Consider the following 12,153-nt stretch of genomic DNA (forward strand, 5'->3'; position numbering starts at 1 on the left):
TCCTCCAGTAGCCTTGTGCTGTGTCATACCTAAACAGTATGCACGTTAGACCAACCACATTTATTCTAAAAAGCTAGTCAAGCCTGGGACTTTTGTCTTAAGTACACACAATTAGCTGTTAGCCAGTGAATGGCTGGCTGATGTTTCATACTGACATAATGGATTCAGTTTCTGAAACTGGCACTTTGGCTGGAGCAACTGTGGGACATAAGTGCAGCTTCTAAATCGTTCATGCACCATACGTTGAGTAGCATGGAGTAAATGGACCTGAGAAGAACTGGTCAACTCTCTGTCCCTCTGAGGTTGCCTTGGTGGTACTGGGCTGTGGTGCAGTCCCAGAGGCTGGTGCCAGAGCCCATTCCCTGAGTCTTTGTGTAAATGGCAAGTTAAAGGTGCTCCAGCCTGTCTTACGAGCTTTTCATGAAGAAGCATAAGGAGATTGTCTAGCTCTAAGGAAGTAAGGACTGAAACACCTAGGGCTATGTACATATTGCTTTGGCTGACACTTCGAAATACTCTTTAAGAAGCTTGATAGGATGCAGAGTTGCATCAAAGAAATGCTCACAGGGCCTTGAAGGGTAGCTCCTTGTATGTAGCCCGTCTAGCTGCCACGTAATTGGCATTGATAGCTGGGATGGCAGAGACTTCCATCCTAGATGTAGGAGGCATAATTGAGAGGACAAAAAACTTCTTGCTGGTGGCCAAAAATGAACACATACCTTGTTCCACATTCTCCAAGCTCCACCAGCATCAGTTTTGTAACTCACTGAAGAGTATCCTCATTAGTTTGTCTTCAGGCTCTCAAGTTTGTCAGACATTGCATTCATTCCATCAGCCCACATTTACAGTGCCTGTGGTGTGCCAGTCCCTGGGGGTGCAAGAACAAGTCTCACAGTTTAAGGGAGGTGGACAAACATGAGTAAGTAAATATTGTGAGCATGAGCAGAAGTGTGTGCCATGCTGGATAAGAACCATCTGAGGCACAGTTGTGGAAGAGTAATCTACAAAACCAATCGTCATCAATGTGCTGTAATACTACTCTGACCCAGTTGCTTTGGCGTTCTGAGGCTGCTCTGAGATGCTAATTAAACAGGGTGGTTATTCAGGTTGCTGTTACATCTCATAAGAAAGAGCCTTTCTGTGAATGAGCAGGCATCAGGCTTGCATAGAAGTCTCCCGTGAAGCTTCCCTCAGATGAGGATTAAGCAACTCTAGTTGATTCAGTCCTTGCAGTTTGCCACCTCAAGTCAGCAAGCCCTGCCTCTGAGACAATGACAAAGGCTAGTGAAAGGTTCAAGCTCTGTATCTGGGCCACCTTCTGTTTAAACATGCCCCAAAACTAATAATGCCTTTTATAATTTATTCCCAAGTTTAGAGTATCAAAAAATGTAAGGTTTTTGTCAGAGTTCTTTATAAACAGTTTTTATTCCCTTCCATAATAAAAAATTTACTATTAAAAATTTTGAAGTTTGGGCCCTTCCTTATTTTTAAAATGTGTCTTAATTTAGAAATCATGCTTGGAGCCCCCAGTGTGTCTCATTCTGCCTGGGGAGCAGTATGGACTTACCTCTGCTTGGAGTGAATGTAGTAACATTGTGGTCAAAAACAAAGAATATTTAGCTATGCAGTGACTTTAATATATTATTTGTAGCATAGGAGGATGATAATGCAAATAGCTACTTCAGGTAAAAAGTATAGAATAAAAATTTAATTAGAAATTGTACTAGCCTGGGTATTGATTTTTGGGTAGAAGGGAAAACCTTACACATGGAAGACACTATAGATAAGTATTTATATTCTACCTTTGGCACCTGGCACCTAGAGAATACTTTTCAAATGTTAGATAGTTGAGTGAATGAAGGGGGCTAACAGGCATCATGGTATGGTATGAAGAAAGTTGAACTTGGGGTTCAGAAGAAAAAGGGGTGAAGTTCTAAGTTCTCTTACTTACTATGTGATCTTTAGCAGGTCACTTTGTTTTGGCCTCTGTTTCTTCAACAAGAAAAACAGATGTTGAGGATAGACCCAGAGTTCCTTCTTTATTGATCTCCTGATGTCAGAATTTGCCTACTGAAATTGTAGGTGTTTTCTTTTTTTTTTTTTTTTTTTTTTTTTTTTTTTTTTGAGATGAAGTCTCGCTCCGTCGCCCGGGCTGGAGTGCAGTGGCCAGATCTCAGCTCACTGCAAGCTCCGCCTCCCGGGTTCACGCCATTCTCCTGCCTCAGCCTCCTGAGCAGCTGGGACTATAGGCGCCCGCCACCTCGCCCGGCTAGTGTTTTTGTATTTTTTAGTAGAGACGGGGTTTCACCGGGTTAGCCAGGATGGTCTCGATCTCCTGACCTCGTGATCCACCCGTCTCGGCCTCCCAAAGTGCTAGGATTACAGGCTTGAGCCACCGCGCCCGGCCTTGTAGGTGTTTTCATGAGGGAGAAGTCTGTTGCATTAAAGAACCTAAGGCCAGGCGCGGTGGCTGACGCCTGTAATCCCAACACTTTGGGAGGCTGAGGTGGGCAGATCACCTGAGGTCAGGAGTTCAAGACTAGCCTGGCCAACATGTTGAAACCCCATCTCTACTAAAAATACAAAGAGTAGCTGGGCGTGGTGGTGGGTGCTTGCAATAACAGCTACTTGGGAGGCTGAGGCAGGAGAATCGCTTGAACCCGGGAGGTAGAGGTTGTGGTGAGCCGAGATCATGCCATTGCACCCCAGAGCGACAAGACAAGAGCAAAACTCCATCCAAAAAAAAAAAAAAAGAACCTAAGAGGAAAATGGACAATCACTTGAGAGTCTTGGGAAATCCCTGCCCCTTCTCCCATCTTCAAGGCCGGCAGCATTGCACCTATGACCCTGCTGCCAAATCATCAGGTCTCCCTGAAGCTGACAACTTTAACTCCCTCTAGGGGGAGTCATTTGCTTTTATGGACCTGTGTGATTAGATTGGCCCACCTAGCATATAACCTAGCATATTCTTCCCATCTCAAGGTCCTTAATCTCATCTGCAAAGTTCATTTTGTATATAAGATCACAGATTCTCAGGATTCTACCTACCGTATCCCAAGATCTGATTGCTCTATAGGAGACAGAACACTAAATGGCTCTCAGGAAACCAGTAATCCTAGCTCAGTCTGTCATTGTATCTCTCTGGGTTTCTTTTTTCCACATCTGAAAAGTTGGGGAGTTGAATTAGACCAGTGGTCTTCAAACTGCATTGTGCGTCAGAATAGCCTGGAGGACTTCTCACAACACGGATTTAGGTGGGGCTCAAAAGTGTGCATTTCTGCCAGGTGTGGTGGCTCACGCCTGTAATCCCAGCACTTTGGGAGGCCAAGGCAGGTGGATCACTTGAGGCAAGAAGTTCAAGACCAGCCTGGCCAACATGTTGAAACCCCGTCTCTAGTGAAATTACAAAAATTTGCCAGGTGTGGTGGTTCATGCCTGTAATCCCAGTTACTTGGGAAACTGAGGCACAAGAATCGCTTGAACATGGGAGTTGGAGGTTGCAGTGAGCCAAGATTGTGCCACTGCGCTCCAGCCTGGGTGACAGAACGAGACACTCTCAAAAATAATCCAAAAAACAAAACTGCATTTCTGACAAGTCCCTGAGTGTTGCTGATGCTGCTGTTCCAGAGGACCACACTTCAAAAACCACTGAACTAAACTGTCTTTAAGGATCTTTCTCTGAGTCCCTAACATACCCTGAGGGTCTTTCCCCTTTGGATGCAATGTCATAAATTAATCATCGTGCAGTTCTCGCAATGCTTGCCAGGTTGTGGGGTTGAATTAGGAAGCAAATGGACATTGTTCAGATCTAAGCTCCACGTCTTCTCTTTGCTCTTGTAAACTGGGATGGTGACAAGGCCTGCTGTGTGGTTGCTTTTCATGAGGTGGTCTTTGTAGGTTATCTAGCATGTGTCTGACACATGGTCATCTTGGGTCACATTTACTTAGCACTTTTGACCCAGTCACCATTTTAAGCCTGAATTAATTCATTTAACCCTTATGACATTTCTATGAGGTGAGTGGCATTATTAGTCCCACATCTGTAGATTGAGGAACAAAGGTTAGGAATTTGGCCAAGAAGGCAGAACTAGAAAGTGGAGCCACTTACCAGGCAGTTATTTAGGTTCCAGAGCATGCATACTTAACCCTTCTACAGCAGCCCCCAAGTTTCCTGTAACAAGGCTAGAGGTGGCTCGGTCCTGGGTTTGGGTGATTTAGTGCTTGACAGTGTCATGGTAGGTCCAGGTCTCTCCATCTTGCCACTCTTCTGTCCTCAGCAGACTGGCTTTGTCTTTAGGGCTGTCCCCTTATGGTGATACTGTGGCTGCCACAGATCCCACCGTCTAGTCCTCACAGAGGCTGAGCAGAAAATTACCTGTTCCTCCCTGTTGTCTCTTTTTGAGAGGGTGAAACTTTCATACTAGCACTTTTGGACACTGAGATGGGAGAATTGCTTGAACCCAGGAGTTCAAGAACAGCCCGGGCAACATAGTGAGACCCCATCTCTACAAAAACATTTTTTAAAAAACTAGCTGGATGTGGTAGCACACACCCTGTAGTCTCAGCTACTCGGAGGCTGAGGTGGGAGAATCACCTGAGCCCGGCAGGTAGAGGCTGCAGTGAGCCATGATTGTGCCACTGCACTCCAGCCTGGGTGACAGAGCAAGACATTGTCTCAAAATATAAAAAAAAAAAAGGTAGGGGGAGTGCAAAATGTTTTCAGAAGCCCTTTTTCTTGCAGACTTTCCTACCAGAAATGCTTGATCATACCCATTCCTAAATGGCCACCACTCACTGTGATTCATTCCCCGGGGTAGGGAGGGCCATATCTTCGGGCTCCTTGAGTAAGAAAGTGTCAGCAGAAGGCCGGGTGTGGTGGCTCACTTGAGGTCAGGAGTTTGAGACCAGCTTGGCCAACATGCAAAATCCCATCTCTACTAAAAATACAAAAATTAGCCGGGCGTGGTAGCACATGCCTGTAATCCCAACTCCTCAGGAGGCTGAGGCAGGAGAATCGCTTGAAACCAGGAGGCAGAGGTTGAAGGGAGCCAAGATTGTGCCACTGCACTCCAGCCTGGGCAACAAAGCAAGACTCCATCTCAAAAAAAGAAAGTGGCAGCAGACATGGCTGCAGGTTGGCCACCAATGGACTACCCACACTTCCTTCCCTCAAGTTGATAGTGAGTCCTTTTGATTCTGAGATGCTCTGTGGCACTGACAAAGGTAGACAGAGTCTAGGGCTACCAGAAATGCTGTGAACTTGTCCTTGGTTTACTCCAGACCAAATGATCTTTTCTCTCTCAACAAGGGTGCGAGGGCACATGACAAACTTTTACTGATTATCGGCACCCAGAAGGACCTTGGTCTTCTGAGAGCAGGGCAAAGCTTTTGAAGGACTAATATCTTCCAGCCCTTTTTCCTATCTCTTTTGTCTCTTGAGGATGCCAGAGATGGTCATCCAGAATCTCAGCTCTGACCTGGAACAAGTTATTTTGCCTCTGGTGTCTCAAGAGTTTCATGTAAAGCATTAGGAGCGCCTGCCAGGTGGAGTAGTGCAGAGGGCTGGATGAGATCATTCAATCTGAGCATGGGGAGTACTTGGGCTTTGCTGTTGCTGGCGTTAGTGTAGTTTCCCATCAGTATTTGTGTCGGGGGCCTGAGCCAGCTCAGTGTAATTGCTTAGGGAACACTTTTATTTTTCATAGAAGCAGGAACAAGTTTCTGTCTCTTCCAGCTAGTCTTGCTGGTTGTGTGCCTCTGCTGCCTGAAGAGCCAGCATCTTTAGTAGGGTCACATGTGGTTGAGTTTTATGAATATGTTTGTTGCTGATAGGACACATTTCTTACCCTGACAGGATGAGCACTCACAGCAGCCACATCACAGGGCTGACAGAGATGTGCCCCACTTTAAGAGAACCTGACCATATAAGGAGGAGTGTCTCAATTACAAAATAATGTCTCACTTAGCCAGAAATTCATGGCAGGTTTTCTGGTGCATTTAAAATAAGATTCATGTATAAAAATACCATTTGCACACAGGAGCCCATATTTTCTGAAAAGGGAAATATACTTGTATTGGGCATTTGGGGTAAGTAGATCAAAAATAAAAATAAAATCTTCTTACAAATACAAGAACTAGAAACCAAATTCCGCTTCTAATTCTAAAAGGTTTATATATAACTCTACTACCTTACCCTCTCTTACCCCAGATTTTCACAGCAGAAGTAAACAGGGAAGATCTGCAGACCGCTCACGATAGCAGCAAGGAAATGCCTGGCAGAGTGTGTGGGTGGGTGGATGGCGGGGGCACCAGAGGCAGGGCTGGGAACCCCACTCTGGCATGTCCTTTATGACATGGATTGCTTATCTTATCCTGCTGTGTTGTTGATTTGAGAACATTTGTGAGGCTTGGCCTAAAACATTATTGCTGGATCCCTTCCCATGGTGTGGTCAGTGAGTGGCGTTTAGAAATTGACTGGCCCATCCTGCCACCACAGACTCCTCTAACCACAGAGACACGTGCTGAGGTCTAACAGATGGGGATCAGGGAAGGCCTGGAGGAGAGGGCCAAATCTGGGATACTGACATGCCTGACTTTTCCTTCCTTTCAGAAATGTTCCCACTGCCAGGAGGCAGGCGCCACCTTGGGCTGCTACAACAAAGGCTGCTCCTTCCGATACCATTACCCGTGTGCCATTGATGCAGGTAAGAGGAGACCACAGACCCGTGTCCCGAACGTCCAAAGGGTTAGGACATACAGTTTGATTCTCTCCATTTCTTTTGTTTGTTTGTCACTTCATAAAAAAATTCCTACCCATTAGTAGCACTTACCTCCCTTCCCCTCTCTCCAGTCCCTGGCAACCACTATTCTGTTTTCTTTTTAAAATTTTTATGATTTTTTTTTTTTCCTTTAAGCTCTGTTGGACCCAGTCCTTTCTATCTCTGTGGACTTTGCTGTGTATTTGGGTTACTTCCACTTTTTGACTATTATGAATAATGCTGCTGTAGAACATTCACATGCAAGCATTTGTGTGAACATGTTTTCAGTTCTCTTGGATGTATACCTGGGAGTGGAATTGCTGGATCATGTGGTAACTCTGTTTAACCTTTTAAGGAATTGTCAGACTGTTTTCCAAAGTGACTGCCCCGTTTTACATTCTCACCGGCAGTGCATGAGGATTCTTCTTTCTCCAACTCCTCCCTGACACTTGACTTCATTTGTGTGTGTGTTTTTTGTTTTTGTTTTTTTTAATTGTAGCCAGCCCAGTGGGTATGAAATGTTATTAGATTGTGGTTTTTATTTGTATTTCCTTGATGGCTAATGATGTTGAGCATTTTTTCATGTGCTTATTGGTCATTTGTACATCTTCTTTGGAGAAGTAGCTATTCACATCCTTTGCCCGTTGTAAAATTGGATTTTTTTTTAATGTCAAGTTTTTTTTGTTTTGTTTTGTTTTTTGTTGTTGTTGTTGTTGAGACGGAGTCTCGCTCTGTCGCCCAGGCTGGAGTGCAGTGGCCGGATCTCAGCTCACTGCAAGCTCCGCCTCCCGGGTTCCCGCCATTCTCCTGCCTCAGCCTCCCGAGTAGCTGGGACTACAGGCGTCCGCCACCTCGCCTGGAATGTCAAGTTTTAAGAATTATTTGTAGGCCAGGCGCAGTGGCGCACACCTGTAATCCCAACACTTTGGGAGGCTGAGGCGGGCGGATCATGAGGTCAGGAGTTCAAGACCAGCGTGGTCAACATTGTGAAACCCCGTCTCTACTAAAAATACAAAAATTAGCCAGGTATGGTGGCACACACCTGTAGTCCCAGCTACTCGGGAGGCTGAGGCAGGAAAATCGCTTGAACCCAGGAGGCAGAGGTTGTGGGATCGCACCACTGCACTCCAGCCTGGGCAACAAAGCAAGGCTCCGTCTCAAAAAAAAAAAAAAGAATTATTTGTAATTCTGCATATGTGGTTTGCAAATATTTTTAGCATCATATAGGCAATTCACCATTGAACATCAACTGGGTGTCCTACAGTTTAGCTCAGTTCTGATACCAAGCAGAGTTAGTGCAGCCCATAGAGGTTAAGGGCTCAGTCCCACAAGACTGCTCCCCACTTCAAATGCCGACCTTCAAGCCCTGTGTTATGACCTGACCTGTGTTTCTGAATGATCAGCTTTAAACTAGGTTTTCCAAGACCCCTTCATTGGGTTTGATTAATGTTTAACATGGCTTACAGAATTAACAGAAACACTTCACTTGTGTTTACTCATTATAAAGGATGCAGATGAACAGTCAGATGAAAGAAATATAGGGCCAAATATGTGGGAAGGGGCATGGAGTGTCCATGCTCTCTCCAGGGGCACCACCCCTGAGGCACCTTCATATACTCAGCAGTCCAGAAGCCCTCTGAATCCAGTAGTTCATGGATTTTTTGGAGGCTTCATCATGTAGGCATAATCAATTATTAACTCAGTCTTCACCCCCTCTCTGCTTCCTGGAGTGGGGTGGGTAGAGCTAAAAGTTCCAAGCTGCTAATCACAGCTTAGTCTCTCTGGTGCCCAGCCCCCATTCAGGAGCCACCAAGAGTTGCCTCATTAGAACAAAAGGTGCTCCTATCCAGGAAATTCCAAGGGGTTAGGAGCTCCATGTCAGGAACCAGGATCAAAAACCAAATATTAGAAGATGGTCCTAGCACCCCTAATTGCTCAGGAATTTACATGGGTTTTAGGAGGTCTGTGCCAGGAATCAGGGATGAAGACTAAAATATGTATTTCTTACTCTAAATCACAGTATTACAAAGAGTGTTGTATTTTGTTTGTTGAGATGATAGGGGGATGTTTTGCAATGTGTTAACTGTTGAAAGAAGGGAAACATTTTGTTAAAGAAATGCCATCCAGTGAGTGATGCAGAAGACTTGAGTTTTGACTTAGAGCTTCAGTAACCTGGGAAAATCACCTTTCTTACTCTAGACTTTTAGTCCCTTTAGTGGGTGTTTTCCCCAGTTACTTTTTTGGTGGCAGGGTGAGTGTTAATTTCAAGTTTATTAAGTTTTTTGCTTTTTTTTGAGATGAAGTTTCGCTCTTGTTGCCCAGGCTAGAGTGCAGTGGCGTGATCTCAGCCCACTGCAACCTCTGCCTCCCAGATTCAAGTGATTCTCCTGCCTCAGCCTCCTGAGTAGCTGGGACTACAGGCGTGCGTCACCATGCCTGGCTAATTTTTGTATTTTTAGTAGAGACAGGGTTTTGCCATGTTGGCCAGGCTGGTTTCAAACTCCTGACCTCAGGTGATCCACCTGCCTCAGCCTCCCAAAGTGCTGGGATTACAGACGTGAGCCACCGCACCCAGCCTTTTTTACTTTTTTAATGGACATTAATTGTAGATATGGGGTGCTCAGTAATGTTTCAATATATATATAATGATCAGAACTAGGTAATTAGCATATCTATCATCTCAAATGTCATGTCTGTGTTGGGAACATGTGGTATCTTCTGGTCATTTGGAACTATACAATATATTGTTGTTAACTGTGGTCATCCTACAGTGATACAGAATACTAGAACTTATTTCTCTCATCTAGATGTAATTTTGTATTCTTTAACAAATCTCTACTTACCCTTCCTTTCCCTTTCCTAGCCTCTAGTATCCTCTGTTCTACTTTTTAATACTTCCGTAAGGTCAGCTTTTTAAATTTCCACGTGAGCAAGAACATACAGCTTTTAACTTTCTGTGCCTGGCTTATTTCAGTTGACATAATGTCCTCTAGTTACTTCTTGAGCATTAGATGTGTCTAAGACCATCACCCAGGCAGCCCCCATAATGCCTATGGTCACGTTTGAGGAAAAGTGGCGAGGGAAGTCTGCAAGTAGCACGGTGCTTGTCATCTGCATGCCGCTTCTCTGTGCTTCCCCAGGAGAGAAGCAGGGCTGTCCACGGAGGCAGCCACGCTGTCCACAGGAGGTGGGGTTTGATGTGAATTTGTTGGACGGGGAAGAGGGCATGGCTGACTGCATAATGGGAACAGGCATGAGGCATAATACACATAGAGCAGGGCCAACAGACTTGGATCAGGTCTCAGAATTCATCCTGCCCACCCTTCCTTCCAGCGCAGCAATTACTTGCAGCTCCTGACTTTTGTTTAAGCATGTCTCCCTTCCTTTCACATCCTTCTCCTTGCCCTTACCTTTTCCTTCCCTCTTTTCTCTCCAAGCTTCTGTAGGAGAAACAGTTAAAAAGAACAAGAGAGGTAGAGAAGATAACACTGATGCCAGTTAGATTCTTATAAAAGTGTGTATTCACACATACATGTGGACAGTGGCTCACGCCTGTAATGCCAACACTTTGAGAGGCCGAGGTGGGCGGATCACGAGGTCAGGAGATCGAGACCAGCCTGGCCAACATGGTGAAACCCTGTCCCTACTAAAATATGAAAAATTAGCCGGGTGTGGTGGCGCATGCCTGTAGTCCCAGCTACTTGGGAGGCTGAGGCAGGGAAATTGCTTGAACCCGGGAGGTGGAGAGGTTGCAGTGAGCTGAGATCGTGCCACTACACTCCAGCCTGGCAACAGAGTGAGACTCCATCTCCAAAAACAAAGAGCTAACCAGTTAACTAGGTATGGTTGTTCACACCTGTAATCTCAGCTACTCGGGAGGCCAAGGCTAGAGAATCGCTTGAGGCCAGGAGTTCAAGTTCAGCCTGGATAACATAGCAAGAACAGGTCTGTTCAAATAAAAAAAGTTTTTAAAAGAGCCAACCAGTTGCCTTTTCTCATTTTCATGACCCGTAGTTACATCAGAATATTGTGTTTTATTCCCTGTTGACTAGTGGCTAGGAAAGGGAGACCAGTAATACAAAGTTTTCTGTTTCTAGTTGAAGAAAATGGCTTTTTTTTTTTTTTTTTTTCTTTTTTCTTTATTAGCTGAGGGCTTGTGAGTAAATGGTATCTGTCATTTTCTGTTTTGGGGCCCATCTTGGTAGCCTGCCTAGTTAAGCCGGTAGCATCTCTATTTAACAGAAGTTGGTGGCCAAGTGTCCAGCGAGACAGGGTTCTGGGTTGGGAGGAGTGAGGCTAAAGTTGTCGGCCTCTGGCTTTGCTGCCTCTGCTGCTGTGCACTTTGCTCCTTCATGTGGAGAGCTGGGACCAGAGGCAGTTTCACGAGATGACCATGTCTTCTTGGTCATTGTGGTCTTTTTGATGACCCAAGTCACAGTGACCCAGAGTTATGCACTGCTCTGTGGGGATGGATGCTTGTATTATTCCACACAGTCTTCTTAGAAATTGGCTCTCTGTATATGATGTAACTTTGTATCCAGGAAACAAGTTTATTGATTGACTTTTCTTTCTAATGATAACAAAAATAAGTCCTTGGTTTGAGAATCCCTAACCTCCCTATGGAGTAAGAAACAGTTTAACATTTTCATCTCTGCCTTGCTGTCAGCCACCCAGATCTTTAAAAGAGCTGTTGATGTCTCAGGGAAAACTTTTATTACTGGGATGTCTCCATAGAAACAGAATCTCTGTTTCGTGATCTGTGACTCCTGCCACCTTCCCCCCAACCTGATGTTGACCCTGCATTCCTGACATCATGGTCAGCTGTTTTGTGTTGCTTGTTATGTCATAGGCACAGGATTTGGCTCCAGGTGGGGGTTACAGTAAGAGCATGAGCTCTGTTTTTTGTTTTGTTTTATTTTTTAATTAATGTATTTAATGCAATGAGCCACAACAATTAGAAGAGAAAAAAAGGCTGTGGTAGCTCATTAATAATTCCACTGTGCGTAAAGAACCTTGTGTGGAGGGTTTTTTTCTTCTACTCTCTGTACCTCTTCTTGCAGTAGCATTTTAAAGCTGCTATCTCTATTGCAGGCTTTGATCTTGCTAGTGTGGTCAGAGCCCTGGATGGGTCGTTCGAAAATGCAGGTAGTCTGACTCCTCCCCTAGGGATAGCTGTCTGCATCACAGAAGCCAGTCCCAGTGCCAAAAGCCCCATATTTCCCTCCTTATGGCCCAGGAGCCTGAGCCTACCCTTCAGCAAGGCAGGATAGAGCTGGCAGGCCCCCGTGTCCCAAGCCCTGCAATGTGCCAACATAAGGAATAACAGTAACACTGGGGTTAGAGTGTAGGTGAATTGTAGTCTGTGTCTGGTACCCAGCAGATCCAAAGGACATTA

The 12,153-nt window shown here is 45.1% G+C and overlaps 1 protein-coding gene across 4 annotated transcripts in view; it reads left to right on the forward strand.

Annotated features, from left to right (window-relative positions):
- TCF20 (transcription factor 20) overlaps positions 1 to 12,153 on the forward strand; it is a 186,644-nt gene that overhangs the window by 161,412 nt on the left and 13,079 nt on the right. For all 4 annotated transcript variants that reach the window (XM_007975962.3, XM_007975965.3, XM_007975968.3 and 1 more), the window contains exon 3: positions 6,611 to 6,704. In XM_007975962.3, coding sequence (XP_007974153.2) covers positions 6,611 to 6,704 — 94 coding nt within the window. The remainder of the gene's footprint in view (positions 1 to 6,610; positions 6,705 to 12,153) is intronic.

The sequence above is a fragment of the Chlorocebus sabaeus genome, chromosome 19 (assembly GCF_047675955.1).
Source record: "Chlorocebus sabaeus isolate Y175 chromosome 19, mChlSab1.0.hap1, whole genome shotgun sequence".
Lineage (NCBI taxonomy): Eukaryota > Metazoa > Chordata > Mammalia > Primates > Cercopithecidae > Chlorocebus > Chlorocebus sabaeus.